General features: G+C 48.8%; 1 protein-coding gene across 2 annotated transcripts in view; it reads left to right on the forward strand.

Annotated features, from left to right (window-relative positions):
• Window positions 1-27,997, forward strand: part of Lmf1 (lipase maturation factor 1) — a 103,502-nt gene that overhangs the window by 12,161 nt on the left and 63,344 nt on the right. The window contains exons 2-3 of one of the 2 annotated variants that reach the window (XM_004651971.2): window positions 2,206-2,515; window positions 8,236-8,246. In XM_004651971.2, coding sequence (XP_004652028.2) covers window positions 2,206-2,515; window positions 8,236-8,246 — 321 coding nt within the window. Of the gene's footprint in view, window positions 1-2,205; window positions 2,516-8,235; window positions 8,301-27,997 lie in introns of those variants that run through there. The other variant, XM_045130063.1, reaches the window with a different exon arrangement.

Raw genomic sequence — 27,997 nt, forward strand, 5'->3', positions numbered from 1 at the left:
GGGATATTTTTTTATAATCATGGAAAATGCTAATAAAAATAAAATTAAAAAAATTAAAAATGTTGGCAGTGTCTCTCACACCTCCTTCCCCTTTAAACCTCTGGTTTCTTTAGAAAGGCATGCCTTAACGTCTAAATACTTGGGCATATTTCAAGATGATCATGTCTCTGATTTCTACTTAATTCAGTGCCCTGAGCTTTCCTTGGGACTTAATTGGTACTATTTATTTATTCAGGCATATGTGTGTATTATATGGGGTATGCTTGTATGCATAGCATCAGGACACATGAGTGAGGTGCAACTCCCTGTATGTGCACATGTGGAGGCTGAGATGAACATAGATCTCCTCCTTTACTGCTCCTCCAGTTTCCTGGAGAGTTGCCCACTGACCTGAAGTGGCCTGTTCCAGTCAGACTGGCTGACCAGCAAGTCCCAGTGAACCTTCTGTCTCTGCTCCTCACAGGACTGGGGTTACAGACGTGTGACCACACCCAGCTCTTATGTGGGTGCTGGGAATTGAACTCATGATCTCAGGCCCTCTCAGTCCCTCATGCCTGTGCAGCAAGTGTTTTTGCCCACTGAGCCATTGTCCCAACCCCTTAATAATTACATATCTTCAATTAATTTGGACGTGTCTCCATATAATAGAGCAACAGTGTATCAGGTGGTAGTGGTTTTCCTGTTTTGATGTTTTGAGGCAGGGTCTCACTCTGGCCCAGGCTGACCTGGAATTCACTATGTAGTCTCAGGGTGGCCTCAAACTCATGGCGATCCTCCTACCTCTGCCTCCCGAGTGCTGGGATTAAAGGCGTGTGCCACCACACCCGGCACATCAGGTTATTTTAGCCCACATTCCAGACTGTCCGTACTGTGTCATGCTGTCTTTTTATACACATCATCGTGTATGCTCCATGAGTACAGTCCATCAGCACTCCTTTGAGTGTAGACGACGGCCATTTGCTTCATTCATGGGGGTCTGATCATGAAGCTCAGGCAAGCCGTGGGCCTGAGGCTCAGCTCCTGTCCCTCCATCTCAGCCTCCACATTGCCTGGGATGCAGTGCAATTTGTATTACTGTGCTTTTCACAAAGTGCCCATACGTCACAGGAACGTGGCATCGTGCAGCATGTGTTTCCACCCAGAGGTGTCTTGATGGAGTCCTTGAATAGTGCCTTCCTTTCTTTGTCCCCTCCCAGGGTGGATGACCCGTCACCCTGTTCTGGTGGGGGTGCAGCTCTGTGAAGTCCACACCACGTAACATGGAGTGTGTCCAGAGGAAGTGAAAGTGCTCTTGAGGGTGGTTCTGGGGATGGACACAGAAGGCAGGTATGAGTCAGGCAGCCACGACTTCCATGTGAGTGGCTTAAGATACAGGCCCAGGGCTGGAGAGATGGCTTAGAAGCTAAGGTGCTTGCCTGCAAAGCCAAAGGACCCAGGTTCAAGTACCCACATAAGCCAGATGCACAAGGTGGCGCATGTGTCTGGAGTTTGTTTGCAACTCCAGTGACTGAAGGCCCTGGCGCGCCGATTCTCAGTTTCTCTATCTGCCTGTCTCTCTCTTTCTCTCTCTCTGTCACTCAAATAAATAAAAATAAGAAAAATTAAAAATATATATATACAGGCCCATGGAGTGATGCTGCCAATAGAGCTGGGTCACCATGATGTGCTGTGGTGGTAAGTGCTGAGTGCTAACAGGTGACCAGTCAGTCTGTGTCAGCAACATGGCCTGCTCACATGACATGTGAGCAAACACAGCTCACATATGTGCACATAATGTGCCTTCTCCAGGTTGGGCTCTCTAGGTACAAAGGCTCCTGAGAGGACTCACATTCTTGGAGTGTGTAGTTCAGGCACCAAACCATCACTTGCACCTCCTCTCCCACAACCAGCTCCACGCCTCTGCAAAACAAATCTGTGTCCATGAAGTCTGTTCCTGCTTGTATCCCCCATCCCCACAGTGACCCAGTTCCTACTTATGCCCTGTGTCCTCATGGAGGATGGTCTCTATTCATGTCCCCTGTCCCCATGGGGGTCAAATCTTATTGCATCCTCTGCTCCATGGGGGGGTCTATCCTTATTTGTTCCCCTCTCCCCATTCTTTCTTAGGTCTTATGGGCCAGGTGGTTCAGTTCCTACTCATGTCCCCTATTCGTACAGCAGGGAGTTTGTTCCTGCTCACGCCCCCTGAACTTGTCTGTCTTCCAGTCGTGGCCTTCCTGGTGGCATTCCATCAGAACAAAGCCCTCATTGGTGACCGGGGCCTGCTGCCCTGCAAGCTGTACCTGAGGAGCGTCCAGAACTACTTCCAAGGCAGGATTGGCTGGGATGCCTGGAGCTACGCTCCGACTGTCATGTGGCTGCTAGACTGGTCAGACATGAACTTCAACTTGGACCTGCTGGCTCTTCTTGGCCTGGGCCTCTCCTCCTTCGTCCTGGTGACTGGCTGTGCCAACATGGTGCTCATGGCTGCCCTCTGGGCCCTCTACCTGTCCCTAGTCAACGTGGGACAGGTTTGGTAAGTAGAGATTGTCACCCAACCCTGTGGACACATACTTCTTGGCTTCTCTCGTGGCTGAGTGAGCTTGCCTCAGGCTGGTTCAGGGTAGTGTCACAGAATACCTTGGCTATGGTCAAGGTTGCCATTGCTTTTCAACCAAATAGCTTTTCTCCTTCAGAAGCAAATCATAGTTATACTTGGAGACCTGTGTCCCCTAGAGAACATTCAGCCAGCCTGCTTGAGCCATGGGGTTGAGGGAGATGGAGGCAGAAGTCACCCATTGGCTGTTGGGAGCACTGAGGGAGGGACTTGAACGTGAGGCATTCCATTCCTCCCCTTCCCAAATGGAGCCCTGCCATCTCATGGCAGGCTCTGTGCTGGGGTCACTGGTCAGACCGGAGCCCTGATGGTATCCTTCAGGTGCTGACAGAGCTCATGGCGACCACAAAAGAGCATGTTGGGACAGACTGTGGACCTGTGAGAAGCAGATGTGTAGGTCAGGACCTGTGTTCGTTACTTTCCTCATTGTGGTGTCTTGTAAAGGGAAGGGAGGATTGATTTTGGCTCATGGTTGGAAGGAACCCGTCCATCACAGCGGGGAAGTCACGGCTGTAAGAGCAGGAGGCAGCTGATCACACCACTTGTACGATCAGGAAGCAGCGAGGGATGAATGCTGATACTCCACCCACTTTCTCCTTTTATTCAGTCCAGAACCCCAGCCCATGGACTAGTCAGTCCACTTCGGATTGGCAACATTTAAAAGACAGCCAAAGTTTAATATCTGCTAATACATAAAATTTAAGTGATTTTTTTTCTTTGGTTTTCCAAGGTAGGGTGTCACTCTAACTCAAGCTGACCTGGAATTCACTGTGTCTTCTCAGGGTGGCCTCAAACTCATAGCAATCCTCCTACCTCTGCTTCCCAAGTGCTGGGGTTAAAAGCATGTGCCACCCCACGTCCAGCAAAATTTAAGTGATTTTTGACAGGCTTGGTGGCATAGACTTATATTTCCAGCTACTCATAAGGCTGAGGCAGGAGGATTGCAAGTTCAGGGTCTTAAAAAATGAGATGGAGAGATGGCTCAGTGCTTGCCTACAAAGCCTAACAACCCAGTACCCACATAAAGCCAGGTGCACAAGTGGTGCATGCACCTGGAATTCGTTTACAGTAGCTAGAAGCCCTGGTGCATCCATTCTCTCTCTATTTACTTACCTCTTTCTCTCTCTCAGATAAAAATAAACATTTTAAAAATACAAAAGGGCAAACCGGGCATGGTGGTGCATGCCTTTAATCCCAGCGCTTGGGAGGCAGAAGTAGGAGGATTGCTGTGAGTTCGAGGCCACCCTGAGATTACTTAGTGAATTCCAGGTCAGCCTGGACTAGTGAAACCCTACCTCAAAACCCACCCCCCAAATACAAAAGGGCTATGAATATTGCTAGTTCTAGCAAGCACAAGCCCTAGATTCAGTCCTCATGACAAAGTTGATTAGTTCACTGAAGTTATTTAAAAGATTTTTCAGTGTGTGTTCACATGTGTGGCCTATGTGTGTGCAGGTCACATGCACATTTTTGTGCTCAAACATGAGGAGACCCGGGGTCTACATCCAATGTCTTCCTCGGCTGCTCTCCACCATATTCTTTGAATCACAGCCTCTCACTGCACCTGGCGCTCACAGTTAGGCACTGAGTGCTAGGGATTCTCTGCTTCCTTCCCCAGCACTGGGGTTACAGAAACGCTGCCACGCCTGGTATTTTACGTGGCTTGTAGAGATCTGAACACATGTTTTTATGGTTATGTGACAGGCACTTTGCCCACTGAGCCATCTCCCCAGCTCCGTTAAAATGATTTTAGATTATTTTGCAATTAAATGATAGACGCTTGTGCCTTTTGGTTTTTCAAGGCAGGGTCTCACTTTAGTCCTGACCTGGAATTCACTATGTAGTCAGTCTCAGGGCAGCCTGGAACTCATGGCAATCCTCCTATCTCTGCCTTCCAAGTGCTGGGATTAAAGGTAGGCACCACCACACCTGGCTCCTTTTTTTTTTGCATCTAGTTTACATGGGTGGCTTGGGAATTGAACCCTGGCCTGGCAGACTTTGCAAGAAAGTGTATTTAACTACCGAGCCACCTTTGCAGCACCTAAGTGGTCTAAAAGAACCTGACTTTGATAAGAAGGGCCCTTGAAAATCAGCATGTCTGCGGCATGCTCTGGTTTCCAACGTGCTGTGTGCATTCCTGGGTTTTGAGCTGCCCTTCACTTTTCATCTTCACCTCCTGGCCATGCTACAAAGGAAGAAAAGATTCTCCCTTGAAACTCAGGTCAAACCTCCTCCCACCATGATGCTTCCTTCTCAGAAAGAGGGCCAGTGGATCCTCTGCAAAGGGCGTACAGGCAGAAGCATGCTCCACGCTGTGGTCTGTGGCCCTCTCCTGCTTCTGAGCCCCTCGTGTGAGCCCCTGTGCCCAGTTGTACTCCTTCCTGCCTGTGAAATGTCACATCTCAGGGTGGCACAGGGAGCCCCCAGAGGCTGACGGTGGCCACATGACCACCTTCACACCAGGCCACTTATTTCCTGAGGTACTGCCTGAGCCCCAGCTCTGCAGAGCACTTCCCAGCTCATGAGATCCAGGCTTCTTATCAGCACACAGCTGACTGTACACTTTACCTAATTCTTAAAGTGTTTTTAAATTAAAAAAATATATTTGAGAGCCAGGCATGGTGGTGCACACCTTTAATCCCAGCACTTGGGAGGCAGCGGTAGGAGGATTGCTGTGAGTTTGAGGCCACCCTGAGACTAGTGAATTCCAGATCAGCCTGGGCCAGAGTGAGAACCTACCTCAAAAAAAAAAAAATATTTGAGAGAGAGAGAGAGACAGATATAGAATGGGTATGCCCGGGTCTTCAGTCCCTGCAAATGAACTCCAGACACATGCACTACCTTGGGCATCTGGCTGATGTGGGTCCTGGGGAATCGAACCTGCATCCCTTTGGCTTTGCAAACAAGCGCCTTAACTGCTAAGCCATCTCTCTAGCCCTCTTAAAATATTTTTATCAAATATTCTTTGGTCACAGTATATGAAGAAATTACTTTTCACCACTTTGTACACAGCACCTCTTTGAATACCACTGGTGCACTCACTCTGCTCTCCTGACTACAGAGTGGAGCTCAGAGACACAGGAGCATGCCATGTGTCACAGCAGGAAGACTGGCATGGCTGCTAATGCCCACACCTCACTGGGCCCTAGAATCTGTATTATGAAGGCCATAGTCAGACCTGCACATCAGAAGCACACATCTGGCCCTCTCACTTGTGGTGACATGTGGAGCAGCTATTGAATACTCCGTCCCCTCTGACTGGCGCCCCACTGTGCTTTCTGACCTTACTAGGAACACAACTTCTACACAGCTTCGGAGCTGCTGAATCTTCCACACATGGTGATTTGCAGTGTGGCCTAAAGGCCCAGTATGGGGTCGTTAGATGGAAACTATGTGGGAGAGTGTGTCGCTGGGTACAGGGACAGAACCGCAGGTGTCAGGTGCTGGAGTGTCCCGCAGGACCATGGCAGCTCGTGGGGCTCTTCCAGTACTGGCTTCTTTCTGCCGTGACCCAGAGACACTTGTTGTGGGTCAGGTGCACGGCCTTACAGGGGCAAGTGGTCCCTCAGCAGACAACAGCTGTCCCCCAGGTCTGTGGACTACTGGGGACAACTTAAAGTCTCTCAGAGCAAGGGAGGCCATGCGTTTCCTTTGTTTAGAGGCCTGGGGGATCCAGGGCCTCGCACAGGGTCTTGCCAAGTCACCCAGGTTCTTTGAATTCATTCTGTAGCAAAGATGGGCCTCAAGCCTGTACTCCTCCTGCCTCACAACTCCTGGTACTACAGGCCTGGGCCAGGTCATATCTGGCCATGAGTTTCCTTCAAGGACAAATAGAATTGCCCTGGAATAGTCTCAGGGCCATCAGTGTCTCCTCAGATAAATCTCAGCTGCCAAAAATTACAACAAAAGCTGCCAAAGTCATGAAGGCATTTTAGTGCTTCATGTAATTAGCTAAAGCAATCTGATATTTAAAAAAAAAAAAAAAAAAAAAAACCTTCTATCAGGCCGCCTTGAAATTCGACATCCAAAACAGGTCCACTCAGTGGATGTGAAGGCAGGACTGTTGTGGACACATCAGGTGCTTTGGCAGCTGCAAGCCTTCCACTGTGGTCTGGGGGAAACACAAATCTACTCTTGATGGTTCTAACCATCAGCGCTTCGCTGCTCTCTGTTCAGCAACATTGTTTATTGGAGATTCTCTCAGGCGGGTCTGACTGTTCTCTGCCTGTGCATTCGCCTGCCCTGGGCATTACATGTGAACAGAGTCATGTGGTGTGTGGCTTTGTGTCTGTCTGGCTTCTCCCCCAGCACTGTGTGTTTTCAGGGCTCATCCACATGTGGCGTGTGCCTGTGTCACTCTGTGTGCTGTAACAGATGTCCACATTTGCTAGAGCTGAACAGGTAGTGACTGTAGAGCACTTGCCTAGTATGCATGAGGTCCTGGTTCTACCCGCAGCACCAGCACCACAAGTAACAAACCACCCGGGGGATGGTTATTCCTGAATCCAAGAGTGAAGGTTTGTTCACTGGGTTGGGTCAGCGGTCTGGAGAGGCCATAGGAAGGGCCTTCCTGGTCCCACCACAGTGTGTGTTCAATGTGTAGCTCAGAGAAGCCAAAGGTCAGCCCTGTTCTTGGACACTGTAGGGACATGACTGCCCATGTTTGGAATCCTGCTGGTCACTCTGTGTCTTCTTTCTCTGTCCAGTGAATGGCAACATCACAGATGCTCACTTGTGGCACTCTGCTGTCACATGACTCCACAGTAAATGACATTGTGGAGGCTGGAGGACAACCTTTGGTGTCCTTCTTCAGGCACCACCCAGCTTCTTTGAGGCAGGTTCCCTCATTGACTCAGAGCTCACCCGTTAGACTAGACTGCTGGCCAATGAGCCTCAGGGGTCCATCGGTCTTGGCCTCTGTCACTGGGATTACAGGTCTGTGCCACCATGCCCAGCATTTTCAGGAGTGCTGGGGATTGAACCCAGGTCCTCAAGCTTGTGAGGCAAGCACTTTACTCACTGGGCCATCTCCCCAGCTCCTATGGTGTTTGATATAGGTCCTATTTTAATATCCGGGTCAGGGTATCTGGTGCCCCTTGAGCTTCATGTCCTAGGTATAATGGCATATTTTTGGTTGTAACTAGTTTTTAGCTTTGTTTTAAAGAGTTTTTAAATTTTGTTATTTAGTTATTAGAGTCAGAGAGAGAGAAAGAGACAGTGAAAATGGGTGCACCAGGGCCTCCAGCCACTGCAAATGAACTCCAGATGCATGCGCCCTCTTGTGCATCCAGCTAATGTGGGTTGTGGAGAATTGACTCTGGGTCCTCTGGCTTTGCAGGCAAGTGCCTTAACTGCGAGGCCAACCTTCCAGTCCTAGTTTTTAGTTTTTTGTGCAGGAAAAATGAGCATTAACTCTGTTCACTCCGGTAGTGTCTTTTGCTGGCCGATAGACATGACCTTGCCCTGGCTTCGTCTGCTCAGTTCTTGTCGCACGTGCTCCTGAGAGCACCACATCCCTACGCCACCCTGGTCTCATAAGTGGATGTCACGTAGTGAGGAAACACGGTGACCTAAACATGTAAGTTTTTAGTCAGAGCAAGCTAAGATTGTAATACATTTTTCTTTTTCCTTTTTTTTAGGTATTCTTTTGGTAAGTGAAAATCACTTGGAAAAAGCTCTACGTGGGTTTGCCCTGTGTGCTGGGGTATGTATCTCTGCGCATTCTGAGGGTTTTCCCCCATTGCTTGAGTGCCTGGCATTGGCTGTCAGGGTGGGAGAGTGATTCTAGGTGATTGTTAGTGGGCGTGTGAGCACTGGCAGGACTCCTCCGGCGAGGGTGGCTGGCTTGGGCGCATTGGGACTGGGGGCAGGTCAGGTACTGGGGTACTTTTGTAGCTGTACTGCGTGGTGATAGAAGTGTTGGGGTGAGGACCAGAGAAGGCACTTCGGGAAGCTCTTGGAGCCCTTCCTCTGTGCCCTGTGCATGTTCCATGGCTCCTTGAGCCTCACATAAGTGAGAAGGGTTCGTGGGACTGGTGTGTTTCATGTGTTGTTTAGGGGAGGGGTGCTTCAGGGCCTCCCCCAGCCCATACCAGGTGAGAGCTGCTCAAGTGGTACGGTGGGTGGCCCATGAGTGACTGTGCAGCCCGAGGACCTTGTATTCTTTCATAGGAACTCTTAGATCTTTTTAGAAAATATTTATTTATTTATTTACTTACTTATTTATTTATTTGGACAGAGAGAGGGTGAGCTTGGGCATTTCAGGTCTTCCTGCCACTATAAACAAACTCTAGACACGTGTGCCACTTTGTGCATCTGGCTTTCCATGGGTACTGGGGAATCGAACCTGGGTCGTCAGGGTTTGCAAACAAGTGCATTTAACTGCTGAGTCATCTCTCCAGCCCACTGAGGTCTTTCAGTTGACCACACTCCAGGGTTCTCTAGCACGGGGCCTGGATCTTAGATTTTAGGGGAAAGCAGAAGTGGCCACCTTATGGTTCTGTGGTTCAAGGGCCTCACAGGCAGCACCTTGACCCCTTCAGCTTCTCCCATCCTGGGCATGCACTGCCTGCCCCACAGGCCCCGGAGCCTGTCTGCACGGCTGTCGGGGCATCCCGGGCTCTCAGCCTCACTTGACAAGGGTGCGTCTGGCAGTGCAGCACAGGGCCTCCCCTGTGGATGCGAAGCCACCCAGCTGCTCAAGTGGGCAGAGATGCAAACATTTCTGTTCGTTTTCAGTTCCTAAGTAGGCAGATACCTATGTAAAGCAAAACTGTTCAGACTGCCCTGGTCAGTGTTTGCTCTATGCCTTTCCCACGCAGCCGAGCTCAGCAGGGTTGACCAGGACCCAGCAACTCCAGGATGTTCCCACCAGCTCCTTACGTCTTGTATCAAAATTCCCCCAGAGAGCTACATTCTGTAGTACTTGGGCCAACGAACCCTCTATCTTTGTAAGTTTTACTTGTTTCTTTTAGTTATATGAAATTGCAACAAGATTATTCTTTCTCCTTATGAGGCTTGAAACCTTGAGGCCCTGTTAGGTTGGGATCCCTGATCCTTGGCTCAGTGAATATTACAGATTCAGTAAAATCAGGTACAAGGCGCACTGGATGTACACGGCTGCTACCACTTAGAGCTGTGGCTGTCCCGCAGGGCAGACGAGGTGAGCAGCGGCTGATGTTTCACATACCTTCAGACGTGTGCTGAGGCAGTGGTTCAAGAGTCCAGTGCACAGCTGTGGGGATTCCAACATTCCAGGTACATAGTCATGGGTATCTGAGAAGCACAGGACCCCAGGATTCCAGGCACATAGTCATGGAGGGCTAGGTCTTATGCCCAGTTTCCAGCCTGAAACCCCCTCTCACTGACCTTTGATGCTCCTGGTGAGGCCATGTGCTGGCTCTTCTGTGCGCCCTCGTCGTGAGACCATAAGAGCCTTGTCTACTTAACCACCACGCACTGGCACAGGGCTGCCCCTGAGCCCCAAGCCTTGTGACCTAGTGCCCTGCTCAAGTTGCTGCTGGTATTGTCCCATGTCCATCACATGTGGTCACTGTTTCTCTGTGGCAGGCAGTGACTTCGAGGACTTAAAAGCAGACCACTGCCCCGTCTCTTCTCTGTGCTCTTGCTGCTGGCGCTCACTCATTTGGCTCCATTCCATCATGTGGTGCACAGACCTGGGAGCCTGCGGTGTCCCATAGCCCTCTCCTGCCTTTTCTCTTGCTGTGAGGAACAGGACCCAGTAGGGGGGCAGGGCAGGGTGGGGGTCAGGTGCACTGGGTTGAGACTTACCACAGCTTCTCTACTCTAGCCTTGTGGTGCAGCCTGTGAGAGCTGGAGTTCTCCCCACGAGCACACTCCTGCCGTGCTGTTTTTGGTGCTTGTCATTGTGTATCCATTGCCACTGCTTTGAAGGAGGCTCCCGAAAACTGAGAGCCACAATGTAGAGCTGTTTGCTGAGACCCTGGGCTGGGAATGGTGCTGCACAGGCTCACTTCCCTCAGATGGCTGGTGGGTGCAATGTACTGAGCTTCCAGAGCCACATGTCAGGTGCCGTGAGTTACTTACGGAATTATTTATCTGTTTGTTTTGAGATAGGGTCTCACTGTGTAGCTGGTTTCAAATTCTTGATCTTCCTATCTCAGCCCCCCAGTTGTCAGCATTAAAGGCATGAGCCACCATGCCTGGCTTATATCGGGGTTAAATTTGAATGCAATAAAACATTCTTTAGTCCTTCCAGTCACCCTTGGAGGGCTCAGGAGCTCCGCGGGTCTGTGGGTGCCTGCACAACAGATTGTGGCTCTTCCTGAGGGCTGCAAGGATCTATGGACAGGGCTGCATGGAGGATGCCCTCTATTAACCTGCTGGCAAAGGGGCTCCAGGTGCCCCATGTCCTTACAGGGCATGGTTGAGCAATGCCACTTTGGCTGTGGACCTTGGAACCAGCCTTTCCTACACTTAACCACCGCTCTGGGTAACAGGATTCTGGCTGAAGAATACAGATAATGAGATCCTGTTTCCAATGTCATCTTTTGTCTCACACAATCACAGTTCCCCAGAATATTTAAATTTCATATTAGCATTTTTTGACTGTCTTAAGAGATCCTCTTCAATTTTGGTAGCCTCGAGGTTGGCTTTGTGACTTGCCACTGTCTCAAGCTTCTTGCCCTGGGGTCTTACAGTCCCATTTCTAGACAAATGTGGCTACTGAATGAGCTGAGGGTGTGTCCTTGAGGCTGTGATTTTCGGTCCCCAGGAAGACTGTGCCTTTGGTCACCTGTTCTGCCACCAGACTCTTCCATCCCTGCTGCCGTCAGCTTGCCAGGTTCCCATGTTGCTTGCTACTCTTGATGACGTGCACTTCAAAAACTGAGTTGGAGGGGCTAGAGTGATGGCTTAGTGGTTAAAGGTACTTGTTTGCAAAGCCTACTGGCCCGGCTTCAGTTCCCCAGGACCCATGTAAAGCCAGATGCACAAAGTGGCACATGTGTCTGAAGTTCATTTCAGCCACAAGAGGCCCTGGTGTGCCTCTTGTAAATAATTTTTTTTAAGACTGAGTTGGAAAAGAATTCATTCAGTGTCCTGTGGGTACTGACTGCTAGACTGCTTTCTGTGCATTGCTCAGTGTCCTTTCAGAATTCCTGCTGTCCTTATATGTTAGAAAGAACACAGAAGCCCACCAGGCTGAGCAGCGGGCCTTCTGGTCTCTTCTAGGACAGGGCTACTCTTGGCAGGCACCATCCTAATACATGCAGTACCCAGTGTGACTGCTGTCCCTGGCCTGGCCGCTGTCCCAAGCATGACCAGTGACCCTCGCCTGGCTGCTGTCCCCAGCATGGCTGTTCTGTCCTCTGGGCTCCAGGCCAGGCTCCCAGCTCTATGGGCTTTGTGTGCAGCAGGGTGAGGTTTGTGTGAGCAGAGGCTGCAGTCTTGTTTCTAGGGTTTGAGTCCTACGTCCTGGGCCAAAGGCTTCCGTACTCTTGCTTCTAGGCTGACTCTGTTCAGGCCTAGGCCATGGAGGGTAGGGACAGCAGGTGACCCCTCTGGTGATGTCAAGGAGGAACTCATGGAGAGGGTCCTGCCACCAGGACCAGCCTGCCAAGGGCACTGGGAACAACCTGAGAGAGGACAGTAGTACCCACTCCAGCCAGGCAGCACTGGCTTCCTTTGTCTCAACTTTCAGGACATCTTAGGGAGTCTTCAGGCCCAGACTAGGAGAGAACCTGCACTTTTCCAAGGTGGTTGGAGTGGCTAAAATTTTTTTAGGGCTGGAGAGATGGCTTAGCAGTTAAGGTAGTTGCCTGCAAAGCCTAAGGACTCAGATTCGAGTCCCCAGGTCCCATGTGAGCCAGATGCACAAGGTGATGTGTGCACAAGGTTGTGCATGTATACAAGGTGGCACATGAATCTGGAGTTCAATTGCAGTAGCTGGAGGGTCTGGCATACCAATTCTCTTCTCTCTCTCCCTCTCTCTCTCCTTGTGCGTCTGCCTCACATAGGTTGTGGGGAATTGAACCTGGGTCTTTTGGCTTTGCAGGCAACTGCCTTAACTGTTAAGCCATCTTTCCATCCCTTAAAATGTTTTTACTTATTTGCAAGCAAAGAGAAAGAAGGGCATGCCAGGGCATCTTGCCACTGCAAACAAATTCCAGACACATACACCACTTTGTACATCAAGCTTTATATGGCTGCTAGGGAATCAAACCCAGGCCATCTGGCTTTGCAAGCAAGTGCATTTAACTGCTGAGCCATCTCTCCAGTCCTATTGGAGTGATTTAGGACTACAAAGCATTCTGTTAGTTCTCTGATCATGTTTTCTGTTTTAGTGGATTTGGGGTATATAGGCCTTGATCTCCAAGTGACATGGACACTGGAGACAGTGGAGGCCACCATGCCTGTTCTCTGTGCCTGGGCCCCGTGGGGCATTGGGTTTGGTTTTCAGAGGAACACGACCATTGCTAGTGATTCTACGTGGGGAGGGGAGGCAGGGCCACTGTTTGGGTGAAGAGTTACAAATGATACATTTATCCCAGGAGAACATTTGGGACTTAGGGGAGCTGGAAGCCTTTCCCCCAACACCCAGGGCAGTCCACTGAGGTCTGAGGGATTCTAGAGGGCCCTGTGCTCTGACATAAAGCAATCCTAACATATTTGAATACAGTACCATCCAGATTAGACACTTTAGCGTCTGGGTTCCTTCATGTTAGTAAGAGGCTACATTGGTGATCAGTTTATTCTCAGACAATGGGGCCAGGGACCGAAGCTCTGCTGGGTCCATTACGTATGTATAGCATCAGGCATAGATAGAGACCCACAGAGGTGTCGGTGCATCTGCCTTGGATTGCATGTAGCCAGTTAGCTGTAAACATGGTGGTGGTGGTGGAAGAGGAAGTGGCTTAAAACTCACAACCCAAGGAAGCTTCAGGATGGGGCCAAGTAAGCAGGGAGCTGATTGGCATGGCACCCACAGCACACGGCAGGGCTGGAGACCTTGGGCTTCATACCGGGGCTTGGAGACTACGCACACAGGTTTTTGGTTCATTGCTGTATCTGGAGAATTTCCAAGTAGACACGGCTCTTCATGGTTTGAGGTGCTCTGTTCTCGCTGAGTGAGAAGCTCCATCTCCTGTCAGTCTTTTTTGGGGGAGCAGTCTGTTTTGGGCTGTCCTTGGCAGGCCCAGTCCACGTGGGACGTTTACATAGCCTGGACATTTGAACCTGGGTGTTTCCCTTCACAGCAGCACCTCCCGCCAGCTGTTGTGAATTAAATGCTCCATGTGACCCTTCACCCCGGCCACTCTTAAATTCATGCTTTAAAAACAGCTTAATGAGGGGTTTACTGGCCCAATTGGAAGTTTTTATTAAGACCCATTAGTGCTGGAGCAGAGCCTGCCTGCAGGAAGCGATTAGCCCAGCCGCCGGCCCAGCAGGTTCCACCAAACCGTTTCCAGACCCACGACCTGATACTGCGCCCCACGGCTCACATACCCTCTGCTGCAGTTTATAGCCATCATCCCCCTCCCTGCCCCAGCTCAAGAAGGCAGTTTCCTTAATTAAGTTACTCTCAATGGCCAGCCGCTAGCTCTAGCTTGCAGGCTGCTAGCAGCCCAACCCCACGCCACCTTCCTGGGGCCCTTTTCTGTTGACTTAACCCCTCAGCATATCACTGGGGGAGAAATGGCCTCCAGTTCCGGAAAGTGTCAATTCTAGCCAACAGCAGGCCCTCCATTCTGGTATCCCATCCAGCCATATCCTTTGTAGGAGCCCAGGACAGCATGGCTCCACCATATTAGGGCACTGGGTGGCATGCTGGCCATGGACTGCCTCATCCAGCCATTCCAAAGTAGCTTAGACTGTCTTCTCTTCAGATGATATAAATCTCTTGCCTTTTACCAAAGTGGCTTAGGGTCAGTGTTTGCTTTACTCAAACAGGAACCTACGATTGTATAGTATACATCTCCCCACATTCTCTCTCTCATTCTCAATTATTAAGTCTAGTGAAAATCACATAGTTACACCAAAAAGAAAAGGTTTGCCAGGAGTAATGGCTCATGACTGTGATCCCAACACTCAGGAGGCCGAGGCAAAAGAATGGCTGTGACTTTGGGCTGCAGGATGTGACTTGTCACAGAAGACGAGTTCTAGAGGCGGGGTCTTGCCCATCACGTGCGGCTGTCACTCCCATTTCTGAACTGTGCTGCCTGTCAGGACGGCTGAGTGCTCTAAGGCGTCATTCCTAACCTGTGGTTCTCTCTAAAATGGGCAGACTTCTAAGACACTGAAGAAGGGCTTCCTTGCTTCAGTCCTGAGTCTGCTGGGGGTTGCTACCCAGAGTTCTTCTGAGTTGCTCCTTAGTTTAATCTATGCCAGATTGCTTAGAAGTGGGGTGTCTAGCTGGTGCTGGCACTTCCAGCCAGAGTGTAGCAGGCACTTATCACAGAGCTGCTGGGCCAGCCAAGTGCGGGTCTAGCTTCTGGAATGCTTCTCCATCTCCACCAAAGCTGAGCCTGGCAGGCTACTGAGGGACTTGCCATGAGGGTTTGTCTCATTTTGAGTTTGTTCTTGCAGTGTGGTCATGAACTGTCTCCTTTATGGATCTTCAGAACACTGATTTTATTTATCAGACTTTAAAAAAAATTAAATTAAAATTTGTTTTATGGTTCTGGGGAAGGAACCCAGGGACTCCAATAGGTGTCAACAGTGCTTTCTGGCTCATTAAATTTTACTTACGGGCTGGAGAGATGGCTTAGCAGTTAAGACGCATGCCTGTGAAGCCTAAGGACCCAGGTTCTATTCTCCAGGTCCCATGTAAGCCAAATGCACATGATAGCACATGTTTCTGGAGTTTGTTTGCAATGGCTAGAGGCCCCAGCATGCCCATTCTCTCTCTCTCTCTCTCTCTCTTTCTCTCTATCTCATAAACAAATAAATAAAAATAAATCTTAAAAATTTTTACTTGTATAGGTTGCCTTCTCCTTCTGCAGGGAAGGTACTTATCTAGCATCTTGAACTAACAGTTGAACTCAGTTACTCTCTGCCTCCTCCTCTCCAGCACTAGCAGCACACATAAGTCAGGCACACTGACCTCTGGCTGTGTGCCCGTCCCACTCCTGCAGCTGAGACCCTCGTGTCCCTGCTGCCAGACAGTGTGGCCTTTAGCCTTCAGCACTGGCGCCTCTCTGAACAGGTGCTATCTAGAGAAATGCATGCCAATGCCACTTGCTTAGGGTGTTGTGATTATCTTTTGTTTATCAACTTCAGAGTCCTTTAAACTCTGGCCAGGAAGTGGCCTGAAGATTGTTTTCATCATTTATTTATTTGCAAGGAGAGAGAGAATGAGAATAGGTGCACCAGAGCTTCTAGCTGTTGCAAATGAACTCCAGATGCATATGCCACTTTGTGCGTCTGGTTTTACGTGGAATTGAACCCGTCATTAAGGCCTTGCAGACAAGCACCTTAACTGCTGAGCTATCTCTCCAGCCTCAAGATTGTAATTTTGTTAGAAAAGTTAGACATGTACATGGATTAGCCAAGTTGTGTTACATGGCTTATTAAAAACAAACAGCCAGGTGTGGTGGTATACACCTTTAATCCCAGCACTACGGAGACAGAGGTAGGAGAATTGCCATGAGTTCAAGGCCAGCCTGAGACTACATAGTGAATGCCAGATCAGCCTGAGCTAGAGTAGAACCCTACATCAAAAAAAAAAAAAAATTTACACAAAGTATGTGTGTGTGTGTGTGTGTGTGTGTGTGTGTGTGTGTAGGTGTGCCAGGGCCTCTTGCACTGCAAATATGCCACTTTAAAAAATTATTATTTATTGAATTTTTAAAAAAATGATTGTACTCTTAGGCCCCCTTGCCCCCAACCTAATTCTGCTGTGGATCGGTGGTGGGGTTATTGGTAGTCACTATGGGGGCCAAGAGGCATCAGTCAGTCTTGTGGTGGGGGGGGTGCAGATACAGTGCCTCAGGCTAGTCTCACACACCCTGAGGTTCCCACAACCTTTCCACCCCCCTTCTGCAATGTTCCCTGAGCCTTGGCCACTTGTTTTGAATCTGGTTTATGTGGGTGGCTTGGGAAGTGAGTCCTCACCAGCAGTCAGGCTTTGCAAGCGAGTGCATTTAACCACTGAGCCATCGTCCTAGCCCCTAAATAATATGTTTATATGGATTTTTCTTTGCTTTGGGTTTTTAAAAAAGATAGTTTTATTAGCATAGGTTTCATTAGGGTATTTTCACACAATTTTTTTGTTTTCTTCTGCCTCCTTGTATGCCTCCCCCATACCCCCCCCCGGAATAGCCTCTTTTCTGCTTTCATAGTACATGTTTTCTTCCTTTTGTCTGCTCCCATCACTTCTTGTTCCCCTTGTGGTCTATCTCAAATCATAGTCTATATTCAGTCTAATGTCCCTTTATTTACATATAGATAGACATTAAAAATTAGGATCCATGTGGTGGTTTGAATATATGATCCCATAGACTCAGGTTTATTTTTAAATTAATTTTTATATATTTTAAATAAACAAGTTCAAAAATCTACCAAAATTTACCAACTGAGCTAAGGAGATGGCTCAGCTGAGAGGTTAAAAGCATGCATGGTTTTAATTTGCATATCTCTGATGACTAAGGATACTGAACACTTAAAAAAATCTGTTGGCTATTTATGTTTCTTCTTTTGAGAGCTCTGTTTATTTCATTAGTCTGTTATTGATTGGCAGTTTTGGGGGTTTTGTGTTTAGTTTTTATAGTTCTGTATATATTCTAGATATCAACTCCCTATCAGAGGAATGGCTGGTGAAGATTTTTCTCCTGTTCTGTAGGTTTTGTCTTTGTTCTGCTGATAGTTTTCTTTACTGTGAAGAAACTTTTAAATTTCATGCAGTCCCACTTGTGGATTCTTGGAACTGTTTTCTGTGCATTTGGAGCCCTGTTCAGAAAGTTCTTACCTATACCTATAACTCTGAGTGCATTGCTTATGTTTTCCTCTAGTAATTTCAGCATTTCTGGGTTTATATAGGTCTTTGAACTGATCTTTGTGCAGGGTCAGAGATGTGGGTCTAATTTCATTCTTCTACATTTGGATAGCCAGTCTTGCCAGCACCATCTGTTGACTAGGCTCTGTTTTTCTAGTGCATATTTTTTGATGCCTTTTTCAAAAATTAGGTGACCACAGCTGTGTGGATTTCTGGTTCCTATTTTTTGTCTTTGCACATGTGTGTGTATGAGTAGAGCATGTGGGTGGTATGGTATGTGGGGTATCTGCACAGGTATGTACAATGCACATGGCCCATGCGTATGCATGCAGAGGCCAGAGAAGAATGCTGGTGTCCTTGTCTTACTACCTAACTATGTATTTCCTTGAAACGGGGCTCTCAACCCAGAGCTGCTCTGCCAGTGGACCCCAGCAGTTCTCTGGTCTCTGCCCCTTCCCCCACTGACTGGGGCTACAGACATGTGTGGCCACGTCTAGCTTTTTACTTGTGTGCTAAGCAGTTGAACTTGATGGTCTCCGGCCCTCATGCTTGAGTGGAAACTCTCTTAGCCACTGAGCCATCTCCCCAGCCTCTGAGTCATCTGGTGCTTTGATTCGGGTGTACCCCATAAACTTAGGTGTTCTGACTGCTAGGATCCCAGCTGATGGAGATTTGGGAATTAACACCTCCTGGGGGCAGTTTATTGTTGGGGGCAGGCTTATAGGTGTTATAGCCAGTGTTCAGCACAGTGTCCTGTTGCTGTTATCCTCCTAATGAGGCAGTGATGTCCACCTTCTGCTCATGCCATCGTTTTCCCTTGTCATCATGGAGCTTCCCCTCAAGTCTGTAAGTCAAAATAAACCTTTTTTTTTTCCCACAAGCTGCTCCCAGTCAGGTGTTTTCTGCCAGCAATGTGAAACTGACTGCAACATCCTCTATTCCATTCCCATTCCTGTTCCTTCCCATTGGTCCATGTGTTTGTTTTTGCCAATACCATGCTGTCTTTGTCACTGTGGCTCTGTAGTATAATTTTAGATCAGGAAGATCCAGTAGTGTTCTTTCTATTTAGCTTTGGCTATATGTGGATTTTTGTGTTTCCTTATGAGTTGTTGGATTTTTTTTTTTTTCTAGGTTTGAGAAGACTGTCCTACTTTGGTAGGAATTGCATTGAATCTACAGATTAGTCCTAGTAATATAACTGTTTTTACAGTATTAACTATCTGCATTGTTCTTGGTGTGCCACTTTTAGACATTGTCTATGCATTGTTCGCACACACTAATACATATATAATTCTTACACTTGATCTTAGCCTAAAGTCCAGGAAGTAATACAGCTGTAATTTTGGGGTTTTTTTAATAGTTATTTATTTGATAGAAAGAGAGAGAATGGGCACGCCAGGGCCTCTAGCCACTGCAAACGAATTCCAGATGCATGTGCCACCTTGTGCATCTGGCTTATATGGGTCCTGGGGAATCAAACCTAGGTCCTTTGGCTTTGCAGGCAAGCGCTTTAACCACCAAGCCATTTTCCCAGTCCCTAATTTTATTTGTTTTTACTTTTATTTATTTATTTATTTTGGTTTTTCAAGGTAGGGGCTTGATCTAGCCCTGGCTGACCTGGAATTCACTATGTAGTCTCAGGCTGGCCTTGAATTCATAGTGATGCTCCTACCTCTGCATCCCAGAAGCTGGGTTTATAGGTGTGCACTGCCATACCCAGCCTTGTTTTTACTTTTATTTATTTGAGAGAGAGAGAAAATGGGCACATTAGGGCCCCCAGCCACTGCAAACTCTAGATGCCTGTGTTACCTTGTGCATCTGGCTTAAGTGGGTCCTGGAGAATCGGACCTAGGTCTTTTGGCTTTGTAGCCAAGTGCCTTAACCACTAAGTCATCTCTCCAGTCTTTATTCATTATTTTAAAAAAATTTTCATTTATTTATTTGAGAGAGGGAGAGAGAGAATATATGGGTGCCACAGGGCCTCTTGTCTCTACAAATGAACTGTGCTACTTTGTACATCTGGCTTTATGTCTATATTGGGGAATTGAACCGGGGCAGCAGGCTTTGCAAGCTAGTACCTGTAACCACTGAGTCATCTCTTTAGCCCTGGTTTAGTTTAGTTTAGTTTTGTTTTGTTTTTGAAGCAGAGTCACACTTTAGCACAGGATGACCTAGAACTCACTCTGTAGCTCAGGCTGGCCTCAAACTCATAGCAGCCCTCCTACCTCAGCTCCTTAGTGCTGGGGTTAAAGGCGTGAGTCACCATGCCCAGTTCAGACGTAAACTTTTATGAATTTAGTTGCCATTTCTTGTACCATTGTGACTACATGAGTATTATTGGCTATTCTGCCAAACAGTGAGCTATCAAATTGTCTTGTCCACTGGTTTTCCTGGAATCGACAGCTGCCCCTTCTTCTGTGGCTTGCTTAGCTTTTCATCGCTGGTCTTACCTCACCAAGTTATTACAAGATCTCAGTGCAACTGCACAGCCCCTCGTGCTGTTTATGGTTTGTACAATCAAACATACTACACAATCTAAAAGAACGGGCTCTTTCTTTCTACATTGTGGAGATTTCTGCTTACAACTTCTCTGGCACCACGTGGAGTAGCACATGTATATGTGTGTATACACATACATTTATATATATATAATGTATATAAAATATATACAAGTGTGCATACCTACATTTTAGGCATCTTGATCTGGAGCTTGTAGGGTCAGTTAGCCATCTTTGCCAGATATGGTTCCATGGTTTGATTTCTCCTTCCCCACATTCTAGGGGTCCTTGTGATCTGCAGAGATAGGCGACATCACACTGAGGGCAAGTCAAAATCCACTATTCCCACTGCCACAACCTTTCCTCCCATGACCTAGATGCTAGCTCAGTACTCTGTGGAGAATCTTCTGTCAGCCCTGCACATGACCTGTTTATAGGGAGAGGCCTGCACTCAGCCGGCCAGTGGGATCCTCATCTGATTGCCCAGCTTGAAGCTGCCTGTCTGAGTGAGGCAAGCCATCATTGTATGCACAGTGCCCCTGACAGTTTCCTTAAGGAAAGTGCTGTGAACTGGTGGTGGTGACCAGCCAAGAGGCTAGAGAAGGGCTTTGGTCTTCAGCAGCCACGGCAGCTCGAGCGCCTGGAGGATGTCTTCTGTGTTTCCTGGCTCCCCGGCTCCTTGCTGGCTGAGGAAGACTGCACTGCCAGCAGGCCTGACCTCTTCCAGCATGGGGAACAAGAAGAGGCTGTGCCGGCTGCCCTGGCTGGGCTCTCATGCCGTGCCGGGGTCTGCTGCGCACTCTGATGTTCTACAACAGAAGCTCGTAAGGCGGAAACTGTGCTCCACATCCACAATGACAGCTTTTGTGTGGGGTTGTGGGAGGGGACGGGCACTGCTATGGTTTGGTGCTGCTAATGGTTCTTGTGTGTGTGACAGATTCCTCCGGAGGGTTTATGTCCTCCGATCCACTGAGTCTCTTTCAAGGCAGGATCCCTCCGTTTGTTTCTGGTGCCACTGGGTTTTCAGCATGTGTCTCTATGGCAGGCAGAGCATGGCTCGTTCTTCCGGCATGATCTGTGCCTCTGGGGCATCTGCAGACGGACTGAGGCTAAGGCAGAGGGAGCTTTGATGCACTGTCTACGAACACTTCGCTTTGCAGTGCTGGCTGCCTCTCCCTCTGCACTGGGCCTGCCCAACAGCTTCCTCCCACCCCACCACCTGCCTCAGTTCTCTTCCATGCACCGCTGATGGGGCCCATCTCCAGTGTGTCTCTCTGAACCTGCTGCTCTTCCTGCCACTGCCAGCCCCTCAAGGCTGGGCTCTACCTGGTCCCCCACTGCCCCTGTAGCACCTCAGACAAGATGAATTCAAGGCTCTTGCCCGCTGAGCCACATTTTGCCTCTGCATGCAGCCAAGGGCTCTGGCTGTGAGCAGCAGTCACGGGCAGGTACCTTCCACCACCACCACCTTGGCAGGTGTTCTCCTCCCGGCAACTGCAGCCCAGGAGGCTGCTTGGCAGGAGCAGTGTGGCACGTCAAGACACCTCATCAGCTGTTTCATTTTCAACAAAATGCTCCCAAGGCAGAGCCACTGATTGGCAGTATAGACCTAGGACTCCTGAGAGATGGCTTGTGAGAAAGTGTGTACCACTAGTCAGCATGCCACTACCTTCTCAGACGTTCTGCAGGCTTGGAGACCCAGCTTCTTCTAAGTTCCACTGGCCAACTGAGTGGCTATGCACAGTCAGTGGTTCAGTCTAGCTGATGGTCAAATGCAGGATGCTGGGCAGAAGCCACAGTGAAGAGAAGATGCCCTCTGGTAGATGTGAGCCTACTCCCTGGCAGTGGCAGGCGTTCACGGGCTACAGATGGACTGTGGGCCGTAGGCACCTGGTCTATTCATGGACTGTGGGCCGTGTGCATACCACAGGATTCTATGACTCTCGGGATCACTTCCCTTCAGTACCTCACAGATGCTGTTCTGCCCTAGTCTCCATGCTGGACAGGACCTTGCTGATGACCCTGTCACTTACTGGACCTTTACCCCAAGGGGACATGCATGTGCTGGCCAGATGGCAGTGGAGACAAGCCTGCCACACCTCCCCGGCCACAATCAGGGGCTTGGTAGTGATGGTAGGGCCAGGAAGGCTGAGCCCGAACCACTGTCTGTGGCCACAGGTACCTCTGCCAGTGGCAGACTGTGTGTGGCCATGGTCTCCCCTCCTGTGCTGACTCTGGAAGGCACAACTATACTGCTTTCTCTGCCCATTCCAGCTGTAGGGTTAATCTGAAACTATTCATGCCTGCAGAGAAACCCCCAGTCTGTTCCAGACTACAACAGGGACTTGGCACACACTGCCCTTCTCACAAGCAGTGCCCACGGTGGACTGGTGGAGCCTCTTCTGCCTGTGTAGCAGGCTCTTCCTGGCACAAAGGCCAGCAGGCTTCTGTGTCACAGTGCAGCCTGCTCCCGAGTTCATAGCAAGACCAGCACATAAGCGCTGTCTTCCCAGATGTGCTTAATGGTGGCCAGGTGTGTCACAGGTACGCAGGCAGCCAAGCCAGATGCCAACAGTGTGCCCATCCCCACCCCTGAATCAAAGCTGTTCTTGGAGCCCTGGCTTCAAGTGTGGAGGAAGGTGTTAAGAACCAGGATGCAGTGCTGGGCCTGCCCATAGTTCCCAGCCTCTCAGTGAGCAGAGGGAGGGAGAGCAAGAAGGTTAACAAGCGAGAGGCTGAGCTAGGGATATGGCTGGGATAATCACCAGGGTGTCAGCTGAGTGACTGTCCTGCCACGCACCCCCTTCCTGTGTACTGGGACAGAGCTACAGTGAAGGAGGCCAGGCTGTGTCACCAGATGAGGGCTGAGGGGACACCGATCTGCAGCCCACTTGACTGTGGCAGGGGCGATTTATATGTTGTCAACACTCAGATCCAGGGCAGGGCCTCCGGGGAGCCATGTGCTTTCCCAATCAGTACTGTGAACCTGAACTTCCCCTGCTTACAAGGTCTGCTGGAGACCGTGTACCAGTGAGCTGCTTTGGCATCTCTCTCTGTGTGTGTATGTGTGTGTCAAACCCAACATAAGAAGTGACAGGAACTGGATACATACCGACCCCATTTGATAAACACCTGTAACACAGTTGACGTGGCTGCACTGGACTCAGCATCCAGCTTGACTTCAGGGGTTCTTCGCCCTACCTGACCCAAGACTACGAAAGCCACATGCACAACCAGTACTTTGCTGAAGTAGTTTAGGTGGCCAACAAGCTCAAGGAGACTTGGCAGCTTCAGGATTGTTCACCAGTGGCCTGGGGTGGCTGGCACAGTCAGGAGCAACAGAAGCTATGGTCCTAGTGGGAGGATGGCATGACCAGCATGGCACAAGCTCCCATGGCACAAGCCTCACATTAGGTCTCCTGAAGCTGGGCGATAGGTGTTGATGGGGGTGGATGCATGGGCTCTTCTCCTGAGCTTACAAGTAGGAGAAGAGCAGAACATGGGGACTCTGAAGGTTCACACTGGAGTTGACTAAACATTGACCTTTTTCTGGTGACTGCCTGGCATTGACCATAGGGCTGTTATCACAGCCACATAGGCAGAGACCCCACCCAAGAGGGCAGTCTCCTGCTTTGGGTAGGTATGAAGGTCCATCTGTCCCAGCACTTGCTTGACAGCCCCGGGTCAAGCTCTGGGAGGTGGTGGGTTCAGGGCAGACCCGGGTCCGCCTTCTCTGTAGGGCTGTAGCTGCCAGCAGTACCAGGAGTAGGGATAGGAGGTTTGCCTAAGGTGATTGAAAAGGGCTGAAGGGGGCATCCAGACCAGACCTGATGCCCTGTCAGCTCAGCCAGAGGCTTCCTTGACTGCTATAGCCCCTACAAAGCAGGTGTGAAAGTGATGAGCAATTCCGAGGGGAAGGTAAAGTGGGCAGCCACCTGTGACGTGGAATCTGGGACTGATAAACCAGTAGAGAGTCTCTGAGCTGCTCATGCAGGCAGTAGCTGGGTAAACATATGGCTGGTGGGCTCCTCACCCTCTCCTTACTTACTTCAGTACTCTGGGGAGGCAGAAGCTGGAACTGTTCACCCAACCCTGGGGTGGGCCCCTGGACACTGGAGAGCCAGGCTAGATGCCTGTCCCAGTCACTGATAACCCTGTGTGGACTGTGTTCTTGGCTGTCATATTTTTTTTAAAAAGTATTTTAAATATTTCATATCTATTTATTTGACAAAGAAGGAGAGAGAGAGAATAGGCCCATCAGGGCCTCCAGCTACTGCAAACGAACTCCAGATGCCTGTGCCCCCTTGTGCATCTGGCTAACCTGAGTCCTGGGAAATCAAACCTTGGTCCTTTGGCTTTGCAGGCAAGCACCTTAACCATTAAGCCATCCCTCCAGCCCAGCTGTCATATTTTTTGGTGGTAAGGAGAAAGGCTGTAATTTTTGGAGGAAACAATACCATGAAGGGTGGAATGGTCAAAATACATTATAAAAAGTTTTTTTTTAAATAAAGAACAAGGTTAGAGAGATTGCTTAATGGTTAAAGGCACTTGTCTGCAAAGCCAAAGCACACCGGTTCAATTTCCCAGTATCCAGGTAAATCCAGATGCAGCTGGAGTTTGTTTGCAGTGGCTGGAGGCCCTGGCACACCCATTCTGTCTCTATGTCTATCTGCCTCTTTCATTCTCTATCTCCTCTCTCTTCCTCAAATAAAAAGAACAGAACCAAGTTCCCCATTTTCAGGCTCAGTTCAGCCTTTTTGAGGAACTGATCACTCATCAAATGGGTCTTCCATGTTTTGGAAAAACATTACTTTCTTAAAATATATATATATATATATATATATATATATATATATATATATGTATATATTTTCAAGGTAGGGTCTCACTCTAGCCCAGGCTGACCTAGAATTCACTATGGAGTCTCAGAGTGGTCTCGAACTATGACGATCCTCCTACCTCTGCCTCTCAAGTGCTGGGATTAAAGGCTTGTGCCACCATGTCCAGCTTAAAAAATATTTTTATAAGGAGAGACAGAGAATATGGGCACTCCAGGGCCTCATGCCACTGTATGCAACTCCAGATGCATGGGCTGCTTGGTGCATTTGGCTTTACATGCATATCTTTATATATATATATATATATATATATATATATATATATATATATATATATATATTAATGTATATAATATTAACAACTTCCATGATTGTGTGTAGAGGCCAGAGGTCAGTGTCTAGTGTCTTCCTCAATTATTGCTCTGCACTTTCTTTCTTTTTTTTTTCTGTTTATTTAATTTTTGGGTTTTCTAGCCCAGTCTGACCTGGAATTCACTATGTAGTCTCAGCTGACCTCCAGTTCACAGTGATCCTCCTACTGTGGCCTCCTGAGTGCTAGCATTGAAGGTGTGTACCACAACGCCCAGCACCACTTTCTTTCTTGAGACAAGAACCTCTCACTTGAACCCAGAGCTGGCCGGTTTGGCTAGACAAGCTATCTAGCTTCCCCTGGCTCAACCTCCCAAGCGCTGACTGACAGGTGGGCTGTGAGGCCTGCCCAGCATTTACATGGGTGCCAGGAATCTGAGCTTCAGTCCCCATGCTTACACAGCAGGCATTTTACCTATTGAACCATCTCCCCAGTCCCCTTGCTAATCATCTTCAAGGCTCTTAAGTTACAACCACACCTTTCTGAGTTATGCCCAAAAGAAAACAGCTTGTTTTAATCAAGTGCTTTTCAGGGACATCTGTGACAGGGAAGGACACTGTCCCTTTGACTGGCCAAGGCAGGTGGAAGATGCATCCTGGGTATGAGGATCCCTTCTCCCACCCACTCACCTCCCATCCCCTTTCTGAAGACGCTTCCACACCTGCACAATGTCCTCCTCTGGGTGTGGATGGTGGGTGGTGGGTGGTGCTCTCCCTGCTGACCTCAGGTGGTCCTCAGAGAGGAGGGTGCGCTGGGTCAGCATGTCCCCACTGTCCTGTGTCTGACAGGAGGTCAGCTGCCCGCCAGTACCGCCTCTGTCGGTAGTGTGCTTTCTAGTGGTTTAACTAACGTGCAAACTTGTATCTGTATTTTGCTACATTTCACCAGGATTTTAGAGTCTGTAATTTATGTCTTTTACCAAATTTGCTTAACTTTTATGGTAGTTTTCAGTTTTATCTCTTCTCTATTTCCAGGTATGTATACTTTAGGCTTTTTGATGTTCTGCACGTTCCTGAGTCTCTGTTCTTTAACAGAAAATTTCAGTCATCGTCAGTATGAATGACTAACATCTTCAGGTTCACTGCCTGCTTACCCTCTGTTTTCCAATTTGCTGTTAAGTTCACCTAGTAAAATCCCTTTTTATTATTTTTCGCTTGGTTCAGAGTGAGAGAGCAGAGGGACTGAGTGAAGTGTGCAGCATGGTGTCATATGAGGGAGCGGGTAGTGCCAGGTCAGACTGAGGCTGGTGTAAGTCAGACTTTCTGCCACTGTGACTGAACCCAGGGACAGTGTCTAGGAGGAGATCTAAGCTAACAGGTCAGAGGTCTGTGTCAGCACTGGGCCATGTAAGGCAGAGCACCATGGTGGAAGGGCATTGTGGAGCGAGCCACTTACGTCATGGCAGCCCAGAAGCAGAGAGAGGCGAAGTAAGGGCTGGAGAGAAAGCACATCTTTCCAGGACACTCCCAGTGACTACTTCTAGATAGGTCCTACCTCCCAACAGTACCATCACATCATAAGTCCATCAATCAGGTCACAGCCCGGGGCGGTTTGATTCAGAGATCCCTCATAAACTCAGGTGTTCTGAATGCTTGGTTCCCAGCTGATGGAGATGTGGGAATTAACGCCTCCTGGAGGCAGTGTATGGGGGCGGGCTTGTGGGTGTTATAGCCAGTTTCTCTTTGCCAGTGTTTGGCACACTCTGCTATTGCCGTTGTCCACCTGATGTTGGCCAAGGGTTGATGTCCACCCTCTGCTCATGCCATCGTTTTCTCCTGCCATGATGGAGCTTCCCCTCGGGCCTGTAAGCCAAAATAAACCTTTTTTTTTTTTTCTTTCCCAAAAGCTGCTCTTGGCCGGGTGATTTCTGCCAGCAGTGTGAACCTGACTGCAACACACCCCTCATAGTCCAGTTACCTCCCAGTGATTGGCTGAACAGCTGGGAGAGATGTTTCTATCCAAACCATATATTCTGTGCCTGGTCCTGAAAGGCATATGCCCATTTCATAACAGGAAATGCATTTAGTCCATCTGCAAGAATCCCCAAGGTCTCAACATGGCCAGCGTTTTTTACAAGTTCAAGTCCAAAGTCTCCTCTGTAACTTGATGCTGATTCTTAGCTGTTAACCCCTATAATAATCAAAATTAAGGGGCTGGGGAGATGGCTCAGCGGTTAAAGGTGCCGGCTTGTAAAGCTTGCAGGCCAGGATTCAGTTCCCTAATCACCCATGTAGAGCCTGATGCAAAAAGCAGTGAGTGTAATGGGGCTTGAGTGATGGCTTAGTGATTAAGGCACTTGCCTGGGAAGGCTGGGGACCTAGGTTCGATTCCCCAGTACCCATGTAAGCCAGATACACAAGGTGGTACATGTGTCTGTTGTTTGCAGTGGCTGGAGGCTCTGGTGCACCCATTCTTTCTCCCCCCCCTCTTCCCTTCCTCTCTCTCAAATAAATAAATTTTTTTTAAGTTGTGCAAGTTTCTAGCATGCCATTCGCAAGAGAATCTGATGTATCCATATGCGTACACATGTAAATAAATAAAAAAAGAATCACATATTTCAACGCACAGTGGCATAAACATTCACATTCCAAAAGAGAAAAACGACACTGTGTAAGACAAGAAGACCCAGCCAAGCAAACCTCAAGTCCTGTAGCTCTGTGTCCATTCTGGCCTCTGAGTGTGTGGCAGTGTGATGGGAGCTCCAAAGAGCCGTGGCCCTTT

The sequence above is a fragment of the Jaculus jaculus genome, chromosome 11 (assembly GCF_020740685.1).
Source record: "Jaculus jaculus isolate mJacJac1 chromosome 11, mJacJac1.mat.Y.cur, whole genome shotgun sequence".
Taxonomy (NCBI): Eukaryota; Metazoa; Chordata; class Mammalia; order Rodentia; family Dipodidae; genus Jaculus; species Jaculus jaculus.